The 13,729-nt window shown below is 37.1% G+C and overlaps 1 protein-coding gene across 1 annotated transcript in view; it reads right to left on the bottom strand.

Annotated features, from left to right (window-relative positions):
• NAT1 (N-acetyltransferase 1) overlaps positions 1–13,729 on the bottom strand; it is a 130,409-nt gene that overhangs the window by 99,450 nt on the left and 17,230 nt on the right. The window contains exons 2-4 of the mRNA XM_067156304.2: positions 9,971–10,076; positions 9,503–9,613; positions 1,327–1,584 (exon numbers count right to left, since the gene is read on the bottom strand). Coding sequence (XP_067012405.1) covers positions 1,327–1,545 — 219 coding nt within the window. The 5' untranslated portion in view covers positions 1,546–1,584; positions 9,503–9,613; positions 9,971–10,076. The remainder of the gene's footprint in view (positions 1–1,326; positions 1,585–9,502; positions 9,614–9,970; positions 10,077–13,729) is intronic.

The following is a 13,729-nucleotide window of genomic DNA, read 5'->3' on the forward strand; positions in this document are numbered from 1 at the left end:
CATATAATTTTATGCAATGTTTAACATAACATAATATTTAAGCGGGTGTAGGTTTGAAAAAACTATTTTACTGAAAATCATTCCCCACTATGCAGGACTTTTATGACCTCAGTGTTAACTAATAATACGTTGTGATTTTTTTTATTTTTTATTTGCTAGTTGCTTTACGTTGCACCGACACAGATAGGTCTTATGGCAACGATGGGACAGGGAAGGGCTAGGAGTGGGAAGGAGGCGGTCGTGGCCTTAAGATACAGCCCCAGCATTTGCCTGGTGTGAAAATGGGAAACCACGGAAAACCATTTTCAGGGCTGCCGACAGGATATGATATTTTAGGCACATGACAACTAAAACAATCATTAGGATTGAATTGTTTTTTTTTTTTTTTGCACATTAAACCTACTTCACCAAAAAAATACCCACAGTACATTGGCTTGACTTAAGAGATATTAAATTATCACAATGTTAATGATCTCGCCTGCTATACAAAAGCTATGCTGAAGCTTTTTAGCAGCCCATAAACTGTAATTCTGAGGACAATGGGATCATTTCATTTTAAAGAGCGATGTTTCTCGACCTTGGAACACGCACGCAACCCCTTCCAACAGTTGGATGAAGAGGCCATTACAGCATACAGGAGTGCACCTAAGCGACATCCCGAAAGAAGCTTGGACTGGAATGTTTTCTAAGCGGTTTCAGAGAATGGAAAAATGTATACGTGCTAATGGAGGGCGTTTTAAAGTAGTAATAAAAACTTTCGGCGTAGCCCGCGTATTAATAGCAACATCCACGAATATTTCTAACTAAAGTAAACTGGCGTCCTCATCCCGAAGTGCTACAGCTCTTTCCAAGCACATTCCCATTGGAGGTGAGCTCCATGTACCATATTACCGCTTATCAACCTTGCCGTTCATCAATCTCGGCAGTACCAGCAACTGAAATCGGGCCCTGAGAATGGCAGTTAATTGCTGCAGAGGCGCCTAACTAAAGAACAGACATATCACATGGCTGACGTCACAATTCAGGGCAGATGTGATGTTATCGGAGCTGCAGTAAGACCATACTCACTACAAAGTGGAATCCTCCTCTGAATAGATTGTGTTGCAAGTCTTTCATGAGAGCTTGAATTTTTTCCATTTCCTTTGTCTCGAAAAGCCAGGGAGGTATGATGCACAAGGGGGTCTAATGTAAGGATACAGTATACATTAACATTCAGTATTCACTAGCAATTTAAAAAATTTCCAAGCCAAGTCATAAAATTTCCTATCCATTTACATTTTTTTCAAAAGCATCCGCTTAAAATTTCAACAATATACAGTAAAATACCTTGATGTTTCCAAGCATCTTGCGCTTGGCAATCTGCCTCCGTTCCTCCTCCTCCGGCGCCAGGGGGCCATCTCGACGATCAAATGCCTCAGTTGCTTTAGAACGGTTTTCAAATTCGGCACGACACTTGTTTAGAAGTAGCAGGCGAAATGTGCACGGTCCAGAAGTTTCAAAATTAGGTGCGTCCTCAGAGAGCCGTTTGCACAGCTGTGCATACATAGAACTGTACTTGGGCTCATCTAGGGCTTTTTCAAATATCTGCAAAAGAAAAACAGAACTAGAGATGCAGTGTCAACTGCATCACTTCAAAAACCAATCCAATGAAAATGTATGTAATGAAGAAACATACCAAACAGCTACACAACCAATACCGAGCAGCAGTAAATGATATTTATCTCTGAAGAATGAAGGTAACTGCGTAAGCTGCCTTAAATGTAGGTAAAAAGATTTTTAATTTCACCAGATCTCCATACCATTTTGTTGAAGAATGACAGAACACCTTAAAGAGATTACCAGGCTATTTTAAACACGGTGATAACCACATTTTGCCAATAAAATGTTATATTACTGAAGTCAACAATTATCTGCAATTTTGCAGTAATAGTCTTATGGTTGGCTCTGGCGTGTGCTCACCAGCCGCTAGATAGCATTATCGTCTTCGCCTGTGGTAGGTTACAGGGTTATCAGATCAGTACAGCTTGCGCTACTGCGACGTAAAGAAGGCCGCACCACTCTGTTTGCACCAAGGAAGAACGCAGTTTCGAAATCCTATTTTTTGTGGCCTGAGGTACAAGGAGTGGAAATTCATAGAAGATTTTCAGCACAATATGGGGACAATATTTTGCCACAGCAAAGTGTTTATTCTTATAGTTGGATTGAACAGTTCAAAGGGGTTTGCACAAGTGTGAAGGAGGAGAAAAGATCCGGGAGTCCACCTGTAGCCTTAACTGATGCCAGTAAAATCAAATGCGTGACAAGATCGAGAATAACAGACGAGTGACTGATGATGTGGCAAACCATATGCATATTAGGCATGCTACTGCTCTACGTCACAACAGCGCAAGCTGTACTGATCTGATAACTCAAACTTACCACACACATAGACAAACTATGTCATCCAGCAGCTGGTGACCACAAGGCCACAGAGCCAACCTAAAGACAATTAGAACAAAATTGCAGATACTTAATGACTTGCCCTCGTACATTTATCATCACCACCACTTATCCACAGACTTCCACTGCTGGCTCTCGGACACGCCAGTAAAGTAGGTCCGTTTACTAACACACGGTTCTCATCTGGTTGTGATATTGTGGCTCTTCTCAAATTACATTTGGTCTCAACAGATGGCGCAAAGTGTTATATACCACAATGAAGCTAAGGATCCAAGCTATTGAATCGTGTAAGGCTTGCTCGATTTTGTTGAACATTCTTATTACAGATGGCTAGTCGTTTCAAGGTTGATTTCTTGACAGAAACATATCATTAAATTTGTTCTAACTTACACTATCGAAAGAGCGCAAGACACTGGATATACCGTTTATACTCTGCACGGCTTTACCTCTAAATTTATGTTTCGCAAAACAAATGAGCATCGCCCTATCTCTGTTGCCAGCGCGCTACCGCCACAAAAACAGCTGATGCAATACGACCACAGTTAAGAACATTGTAAAATGTAATTCTGTACTCAAACAAGCTAATGAATTAGGATTGGAAACAAATTCGCAAAAACTACACATACTAACAACTTCCGACACAAAAAAAGGAATAAATTAAGAATAAAACAGGAGGAGGAAATATCACTCAACCCTAATGACTGGCACAGGAAGGAGGTTATGGACTATAAATGGAACACTCCACTGATCTCACAAGTCACTTTAATGCCAGTTGTCCTTCCCGAACTACATTGAGACATTCTAAACACGCACGAACTAAGTACACTAACAAATACACAGACGTAAATAAAACTACATCTATTTTTATACACTGAACAACAAATCCTGAATTTTACTATCTTATGCTATGCTAAGCTGTAAACTACGCTATACTGTACTATACTAGAGAGAAAGACTGATACGAGAAACACAAATTACTGAAGGAAAATGCAAAAGATCGTGAACCGTACCGAATACCATACATGCTGAGCGAGATAGATTAAGCACGTGGTGAATATAAATATTCCAGTTGGCAACTAGGTTTCGAGATCGCACTCTGCCGATATACGTCTATATGAATGGCAGCTTGGGATTGGTTGAATGTCCATGTTGGAAAGCTTAATTACCAGACAGAGCCAGAATCAGCCCAAATGTCAATTTAGAAGTAAAGCAGTGCAGAGTACAGTTATACCCATAGGGATTTTTGAATTCTACTGGTATGAGGATTTTGAAGCAGGTAATGTACTTTGTTATCTCCCATGCTAAGTCATTAGTCTGTTTCTTACAATCATGAAGAATTTATTTTTACAGAAGTTCCTCAACAACAATGCAAACTGAAAACTTAAGCTACACATCACACTAACTGCTGCTATTCACAGATGTACTCAAATGAAAGACCAAAGCATACGTCAAGAAATACAAAATTTGACAGAGATTCTTCCACATAAAAGAGTCCGTTAAGATTATACATCCTCAGCACCCAGAATTATGAGATTATATTATACAATTTGTTCTAAATTGTTAAACATATGTAATAGGGTTGGGCAGACCGGAACATTCACGTGTTCCGCAACATTAGGAGCTTGAGGCGGAGTGTTTTGGTACAGAGTGCCGAGAAACGGGACACAGGGCACAGGACTGTAACTGCGTCCTAGAGAGAACTTCGAGAGGCAACAGGACATGCTCCGCGTCAGCTGGAATGTGCCTGAACCAAACGTGCTGTGCCAAGGCCGCACTAGATAGATTAGTTGGCCTTGGCTGTGTCTGCCTGTCGATACCGGCTGTGTGCCGCCCTGTGTTAGAGTGTCAACATTTTTTCATCCAGTTATATCTTTAATTCCGAAGCGATGACCCACATTGTTCTTGGGCTTAAAAGTTTCCTTAAAGTCCAAATTAATTTTTAACATCAATCCCCGAGAAAGTGTTGAGGGAAATTTTCGAGATATTGAAGAAAAGTAAATGGAAGTTGAGAGGGAAGGAATTCTAAGTGCAGAGAGCATAACAGCACGAAAGTACATCAATGTTTTCATCCAGTTATATTTTTAATTCCAAGGCGACGACCCATATTTTTCTAGGGCTTAAAAGTGGCCTTAAAGTCCAAATTAATGTTTAACATCAATCCCCGAGAAAGTGTTGAGGGAAATTTGAGATATTAATTACTAAAGAAGTATAAATAACCACCTAATCGATACTTTATTAATGCCTCAGGCAAAACTGAATAAAATTAAAACTTACAGGACATGTTTCGACCACTTAGTGGTCCTCTTCAGCTGTATAAATAAAGAACTGAAAAGAAAAACATTGACAATAAATACAAATAAAAGTTCTTTGGAGACTCCTTTGATAAAAATGGAGGTCGTCAGAATAGGTCATCTTGCCTTTCGTTCTTGTTTGGAAAAGATGTTTATTCTGCGCTGTCTAGAGGGTCTGTCTTTGAGCGCGACCTGGTGAAGTAACAATGTGATACAGTTTGACAGTTCATGGAAAGCTCTGGAGAGAAGGGAAGTAGAGTTTCATCGTCATCTAAAATAACATGTGAGGGAGGAGGGAGATTGGGCTGTGCTTCTGCGATGTCGTGTTTGATTATATCTCTTGTTCGTCTAGTCTGTTTCATGTCTACCCATTCTAAGTATTTGCTAATATTCTCATATAAGATGTTTTTATGCTCGTTGTTTTCGTTGAGATTCTCTTCACCGTTTTCCAATTTATCAAGAACGATGTGGATGTTTTCCAGGTTGTTCATAAGATTACCTTTATTAATCATACAGATAATTTGAAGGTCCTGTTTTATATTGGTGAATTTGTGGTTGGACTCTTTCATACGGGATCCCATGGCAGAGAATCTTTTGTATCTTTCAGCATTGACGTGTTCTTGATATCTAATTGAGAAGTTCCTTCCAGATTGTCCCACGTAAGTTTTTTTACATTGAGCACAAGTCAGCTTATAAATACCCGATTCCTGGAATTCGTCATCTTTAAGTTTATTAGCTTTATTATGACTAAAGAACCTATGTTTCGTGTTGTTGTTTGTAGAGAAGGCTACCTTGGTATTGTGTTTCTTGAATAAGTTGGTGATTTCGTAAATCTTCGGGTTATTAAAGGTGAATTTTACATATCCTTTTTCTTTTTCTGAAAGCTGTTTAAGTTTAATTTGTTGTTGGTATTTGCATTTAGTGATGATTTTATTGATGAATTTCAAACTGAAACCATTATGTAGACTGTTGACGAATGAAAGAAAGTTCCTTTTTTCTGTCTGTTTCTGTTAGCGGAATTTCAAAGGCTCTGTTGACGAAACTATAATAAGCTGATTTCTTTTGCTAGATGGGATGTAAAGAATCACTTTTTATTGTAGTCTGGGTAAAAGTGGGTTTCCTGTATATTTTAAATTGGAAATGGTTGTCTTTACGAATTGTTTGGATATCCAGAAAATTGAGTATGCCTTTCTCTTCTTCTTCAGCTGTAAATTTTATGTTTGGGTCTAAATTATTCAAAGTACTAAGGATACTGTGACTATCATTTATTTCCTTGTTAATTATGGCATAGGTATCATCAACATATCGAAGCCAGAGATCGAGTCCTTTAATGTGACCTACTATCTGAGTGTGTTCCAAAAAGTCGAGGTAAATGTTAGCTAAAATTCCAGAAGCCGGCGCTCCCATTGGAAGTCCATCTTGCTGATATATTTTATTATTAAAAGAGAAGAAACTGTGGTTCAAAATGAATTCCAAGATAGTAATGAAGTTTTCTATTTCAGGTATACTGATACGTTTGTGAATTAATAAATTCGTCTTTATAATCTCAATGGTGTTTTAATAGGAATGTTCGTGTACATGTCCTTGATGTCGAAGGAACTTGTTACATGAGATGAAGTTAACTTGAAATCTTTAATAGCAATGCAGAACTCATTGGAGTTTTTTTTATCGAAGATTTGGTATTAAATACGTAGTTATGAGTTAAGAACCTATGAATAAATTGGGATATTTTGTATGTGGGGCTTCTCCGAAAATTAATTATAGGTCTCATAGGTGCATCCTTTTTATGTAATTTAGGCATAGCTCTTGCTTTAGGAAGTCCTGGATTCATATTAATGAGTTTTTGAATATCTTGGTCGTTAAAAAGGAAGGAGCTTTGCTTCAGTATCCCTTTCAAATTCTTTTGGATTTTTAGGGTGGGGTCTTTCTCAATTACCTTAAATTTGTTGTTAGTGAAAAAAGTTTGTTTTATTGATGTATTCGGTTTCATTTAATATTACTACTGTTCCACCTTTATCAGCTTTCGTTATCACTACATCACTTTGTCTAATTTTACGCTGAAGATCCTTCTCGATTTTAGTGTTTGTGGAATTGGTTAGTAACCCTCTAATTATGGAGGGAATTTTTTTTCTTTGCTTCGTACCGTACGTCATTCTGAATGTCGACCGGAAGGGTTTGTATGGCTGTCTCTGTTTCTGCTAAAGTTTGTATTAATACTTGTCTGTTATTGAAACTATGCCAATTGTGATTAGGCCCTTTGCTTAATAATTGTAATTCTTGTTCTGTAACGTCGTGTTCGACAAGTTCATGACGGGGGGTGGGAGTTCTTCACAATTAAAATAAGATTTAGGTTGATGCTTATTTAGATTTGTTGGGGGATTGTTTTTTAGGTTTTCTAACTTCTTATTCAAAGTTGTACGTTTCTTGTTTATTAGAATTTCAAATTTATCTCTGCCGTATTTTTGTACAGAATCCCATTCTAGCGGAACTAAGTTACTAGAAGCAGAAAGGTGCGCTAGGTAAAGCTCCCGGTTGAGGAAGGACTTCCAATGGGAGCGCCGGCTTCTGGAATTTTAGCTAACATTTACCTCGACTTTTTGGAACACACTCAGATAGATGGTCACATTAAAGGACTCGATCTCTGGCTTCGATATGTTGATGATACCTATGCCATAATTAACAAGGAAATAAATGATAGTCACAGTATCCTTAATACTTTGAATAATTTAGACCCAAACATAAAATTTACAGCTGAAGAAGAGAAAGGCATACTCAATTTTCTGGATATCCAAACAATTCGTAAAGACAACCATTTCCAATTTAAAATATACAGGAAACCCACTTTTACCCCGACTACAATCAAAAGTGATTCTTTACATCCCATCTCGCAAAAGAAATCAGCTTATTATAGTTTCGTCAACAGAGCCTTTGAAATTCCGCTAACAGAAACAGACAGAAAAAAGGAACTTTCTTTCATTCGTCAACAGTCTACATAATGGTTTCAGTTTGAAATTCATCAATAAAATCATCACTAAATGCAAATACCAACAACAAATTAAACTTAAACAGCTTTCAGAAAAAGAAAAAGGATATGTAAAATTCACCTTTAATAACCCGAAGATTTACGAAATCACCAACTTATTCAAGAAACACAATACCAAGGTAGCCTTCTCTACAAACAACAACACAAAACATAGGTTCTTTAGTCATAATAAAGCTAATAAACTTAAAGATGACGAATTCCAGGAATCGGGTATTTATAAGCTGACTTGTGCTCAATGTAAAAAAACTTACGTGGGACAATCTGGAAGGAACTTCTCAATTAGATATCAAGAACACGTCAATGCTGAAAGATACAAAAGATTCTCTGCCATGGGATCCCGTATGAAAGAGTCCAACCACAAATTCACCAATATAAAACAGGACCTTCAAATTATCTGTATGATTAATAAAGGTAATCTTATGAACAACCTGGAAAACATCCACATCGTTCTTGATAAATTGGAAAACGGTGAAGAGAATCTCAACGAAAACGAGCATAAAAACATCTTATATGAGAATATTAGCAAATACTTAGAATGGGTAGACATGAAACAGACTAGACGAACAAGAGGTATAATCAAACACGACATCGCAGAAGCATAGCCCAATCTCCCTCCTCCCTCACATGTTATTTTAGATGACGATGAAACTCTACTTCCCTTCTCTCCAGAGCTTTCCATGAACTGTCAAAACTGTTATCACATCGTTACTTCACCAGGTCGCGCTCAAAGACAGACCCTCTAGACAGCGCAGAATAAACATCTTTTCCAAACAAGAACGAAAGGCAAGATGACCTGTTCTGACGACCTCCATTTTTATGAAAGGAGTCTCCAAAGAACTTTTATTTGTACTTATTGTCAATGTTTTTCTTTTCAGTTCTTTATTTATACAGCTGAAGAGGACCACTAAGTGGTCGAAACATGTCCTGTAAGTTTTAATTTTATTCAATTTTGCCCGAGGCATTAATAAAGTATCGATTAGGTGGTTATTTATACTTCTTGATTAAACATCGATACGGTCATGAAATGGACAACTTGTAATATTAATTACTCACAATACAGGCCAATACATTCAACTGGTAAAAATATTCTTGAATTGGTTACTTTTAAACACCTGCACTGCCATTGTAACCGTGTTATGTGTATTTTATATTGACCGGAAAAATCTTAACCTAAAAGCAGCCTGTAAACGTGATTATTGGGCGCGAATTTCAGTGTTCCGACTGTTCGTTCACGTTCCCTGCAGCTTTATGCTGGACCATGGCCATAACTACACATAGGCACACACGACACAGCACGTTCCGTACAGGCACATTCCCAGTTCCCACTGGCGCGGAGCATGTAATGTTGCCTCTCGAAGTTCTCTCAACACTGCGAAGTTACAGTCCCGCATCCCGTGCGCCGCTGCACAGTTCAGCTAGTAGGCGAAGGGCAGTGCATAGTGACGCTTGTGATGGGACGAGTCTGTGTCTCCGGCTTGCTTGAGAATGTTTAGGAACAATTGACACTCGTGTTCTGGAACAGCGGAACATAACTGTGCACCGACACATTGTGCCGAAACAGGGACATAGTGCCCAACCCTAATATGTAATACTAAGCCTCAGCTCTTGGAATGAGTGGTATGTAGAGCAGTATCTTGTTTCAGTGACAAAATTTTAAGTGTGATAATTGCTCAAATTCACAAAGCAAATTTGTAGAAGACACCTTAGTGCTTCAACAGTGAAAACCTACCAGCAGAATAACTCCTTTAAGGATCACATCAGAATTAAGTTCCGTATGCAGCAAGTCATCACTCAGCTTCTGGAATTTATCCGGGGTGAGTTTGTTAAGAATACCCCGCACCTAGAACAAAAATGATACTTTGATAGGATAATCAGTGAAATAAAACACTTATCTAAAATTCAATGCACAATAAACAAATATCAAGGAACACCATACAAGAATTCTGATAAGCACCTCCGGTGCAGTGAATTCCACACAAACACCCACGACATTCCATGATCAAGCAATAACCTCCAAGACAGGGCTTGTAAAAATGTCATCTCCATGACATTTCAATACAAAAGTATTCTGGATGCACTCAAAAACATGTTTATTGACAATATGCGATCTAATCTGAATATCCAAACCATCACACGAAATCTAGCAACAACTAAACATGGCTTTTATGGAAACCTGCTATGCAATAAAATAACATACCTTACGGAAAATGAGGTCATTTCTGTTTTCTGGGATGAGTGCATCTCGTCTTACAGTTGAAGGAGGGATCCAGCGCCGCTTTGTGGAGAGGGAGCGAGGTTCGTCCCTGGAGCAACAACGAAAATCAGCATGAGACACACAAAGACTTGATACATCTCTATTCTAGATGATTATCTTACCCCTGAAAAAATATATATTAAACAACATCTTTATGTGTGGAAGATTAGCAAATAATGGTCAAACTAAAACATAATGCATGAAGTTTCAATATCGACACACTAGTAGGCTCAAAATGTATAAAGGCCAGACCATTACATATTAAATAGCTGATGTCCTAGTATTTTCTAGGCTAGTGTTGAGCAATGTTAAGGCTCTACCTGCACATATGAGTAGGAAACTAGGGAAAAGCTGCCACACAATGAGTCTGAAAATGTGATAATGAAATCTTAAATGTGTACCTCTCTTATCACCTGCCATCTTTCATTTTTGGATCAGGTGTGGTGAGCAAATCATAGTAATAGCCTATATGAAGCAGCCAAGCAGATAGTATCTAAGGAGTACCCCAGAAGTGACACGCATGTCATGCCTCCAGGGAGGTGTGAGAAGTGGATGGAGGTCCATAGCCCAACCCAAGAGATCCCTTGATAAGGGTGAGACTGAGGAAGAGATTGATGATTATTGTTGTATAAATCTGCCTAACTATTTGACCATTGGCCCACGAAGAGAACACAGGTATCCTTGCACTAATAATCCTTATCTGGAGGGTGGGAATAGGCAGTTCAAAATATTTCATCAGAACATCCAATGTCTTAAAATTTTAGAATTACAAATAATTTTAAATTCAATACAGGATGTTATGTTTATCTGTTTGGATGAACATTGGTGTAATAATGATGAACTTGAACTCATTAATATTGAAGGTTATTATCTGGCAAGTAATTACAGTCAGGTTAATAAAGAGCATGGGGGAGTTTGTATTTTTGCTAAGTCAGGAATTGAATGTACAGAAAGGAAGGATCTTGAAGTGCATAATTCTGAATTAGAATTTGAACCAACTTCAGTGGAATTTAAGCTTCCCTATTGTAAAAGGGTAATTCTGTTAACCGTGTACCGTTCACCGGATGCTGATGTGGAGATTTTCTTAGAAAAATTAGTCCTTCATTACATTTTCGGTAGGAATAGCAGCGCAGAAGTAATACTTTGTGGTGATTTTAACACAGATTTTTGCTGAAGAAAACCTTCCATCAACATCACAACTACTGCATGTTCTTCAAAGCTGTAATCTAAAACACTTAATTTTTACACCCACTCGGGTAACTGCCACCTCAGCTACAACGATAGACAACATTTGTATTAATTTCCATTGTTCTAAAATGCAAGCATCCAATATAAATTTTGGATTATCAGATCATCATGCTCAAATTTTACAACTAGAATTTGAGAATGCTAGCAAGCATTCAACCAAAATAAAGCAAGCACAATTAACTCGTCTTTTTCTCTGCAGCTGCATGTGGCAGTTTCATTGAAAGCCTTAAACTTCAGACCTGGACTACAATAACATTCGGTTATAGCATTGACCAAAAGTATAGAACCTTTTTAAGCATTTTTTTTAATGGAATTTGAATTACATTTTCCAAAAAAACTTGCAGTAATTAATGAATCCTCAAAAAAGCCATGGATCACGAAGGGTATACGGATTTCAAGTCAAAAATGTAAATTACTAAGTAGATTAGCACAACAGAGTTGTGACCAGGTTTTTTGTATGTTAAAAACTACAAATCAGTCTATCGAAGAGTTCTTAGGGTGGCTAAGATAATGCACAATAACAAGAAAGTTAAGGAGTCGTGCAATAAATCACAAACCACATGGAAGGTAATCAAGGGAGAAACCAACAGACACACAGTTGGAAATAAAGTTGCTGCCATAAAAAATAAGGGAATACAAATGAATGACCCTCATCATTTGGCTAATTATATAAATGATTTCTTTCTATCCCTACCATACAAACTTAAATGCAAATAAATCAGATGTATTACCAGAACTCCCAACCTTTGTGCAAAACTCTATGCAGTTAACTCCAGTAACAGAACTGGAAGTTTTTAAAATCATACAATCTTTGAAGAACAAAACTTCTACAGGTGTAGATGAAGTTCCCACAAAACGCATTAAAATATGTGCTCCCTATCTGGTACAGCCTTTAACTTATCTCATCAATGAATCATTTTCTAGTGGTCAGTTTCCTAATCTCCTAAAAATAGCTAAAGTTATCCCAGTCTTTAAAAGTGGAAACTTACACGATTTACATAACTACAGACCAATATCAATACTTACTGTTATTTCAAAAATATTTGAATGTGCTATGAAAGATTGGCTTACTAAATTTTTAATCAAATATAACTTCTTAAATATTGCACAACATGGGTTCAGAGCTGGCAGAAGTACTTTGTCTGCTTTATCACATTTTACACAGTTGGTCGTAAATGCTCTTGATAATGATGAAACTGTGATAGGACTATTTCTTGACCTTTCAAAGGCATTTGATACTGTTGATCATGAAATATTGTTGCACAAATTATATCAGATTGGAGTTAGAGGAATTGTTAATGACTGGTTTAGATCATACCTGAATAAACGATCCCAGTTTGTTGAAATTACACATTGTAACAGTAAAGGGCATAATGAGACATCACTCAGGTAAAAAGCATAGACTTAGGTATTCCGCAGGGTAGTATTTTGGGGCCTGTTCTTTTCTTGCAATCTATGTGAATGATCTTCCTCACAATAATCAAGTAGAAACAGCAGTTCTGTATGCTGATGATACAAACATAATTATTAATAATCCTGACCCTACGTCTATAGAAACTACAGCAAATAGTCCTGTCTATGTTAGAATCATGGTTCATGAAAAACAAATTAACATTGAACTTAAAAACACCTTATATTAAATGCAAATGCAATTGAAAATACGCTGACTACAAAATTTTTATGTGTCCATATAGATGAAAAATTAAGATGGGATTGTCATATTAAAAAAATAGGGAAGTCTGAGTTCTGTTTGTTTTGCCTTAAGGATTTTGTCTAATAGTTGTACTGAAGAATATGTTAGAATAGCATATTTTGGATATTTCCATTCAGTCATCACTTATGCACTCTGGGGCTGCTACAAATCAAATCTTGATGTTATTTTTCGAATACAGAAACGAGCTATCAGAATTATATTGAGACGTAACAGGTTAGATCATTGCAGACCATTATTTAAGAGACTAAGGATACTCCCAGTACCAAGTATATACATCATGCAATGCATTCTACACGTGAAAAAAAAATACTGATCACTTCAGAAAGAATTTTGACAACCACAATTACCAGACGCGAACAAGAAATATTTTTATCGAGCACAAGAGTAAAACAATTGCCTTGAGACATGTAGACTCTGTTGGAATCAGATTGTATAATGAGCTTCCAAATACGATTAAAGATATTAGTCCCATCAGTTCATTTACCACAGCTTTAAAAAATCTCCTGCTGAGTAGCTGCTTCTACAGTACAGAAGAATACATTATGAAGTCCTGGTAATGATGCTACTGCTACTTAACTTATCTAGTATATAGCCTTAAAAATATGTTAATGTCACATTGACTATGTTCACATTATTAACACCACATCAATATATTTTTATTTTGTCTTGTAAATATTGGTTATTAATATTTTAAAAAATTAAGATGTGCTGTCCTAACATTGAGGTATGTGGTGTTTCTG

Source organism: Anabrus simplex, chromosome 12, assembly GCF_040414725.1.
Source record: "Anabrus simplex isolate iqAnaSimp1 chromosome 12, ASM4041472v1, whole genome shotgun sequence".
Classification (NCBI taxonomy): domain Eukaryota; kingdom Metazoa; phylum Arthropoda; class Insecta; order Orthoptera; family Tettigoniidae; genus Anabrus; species Anabrus simplex.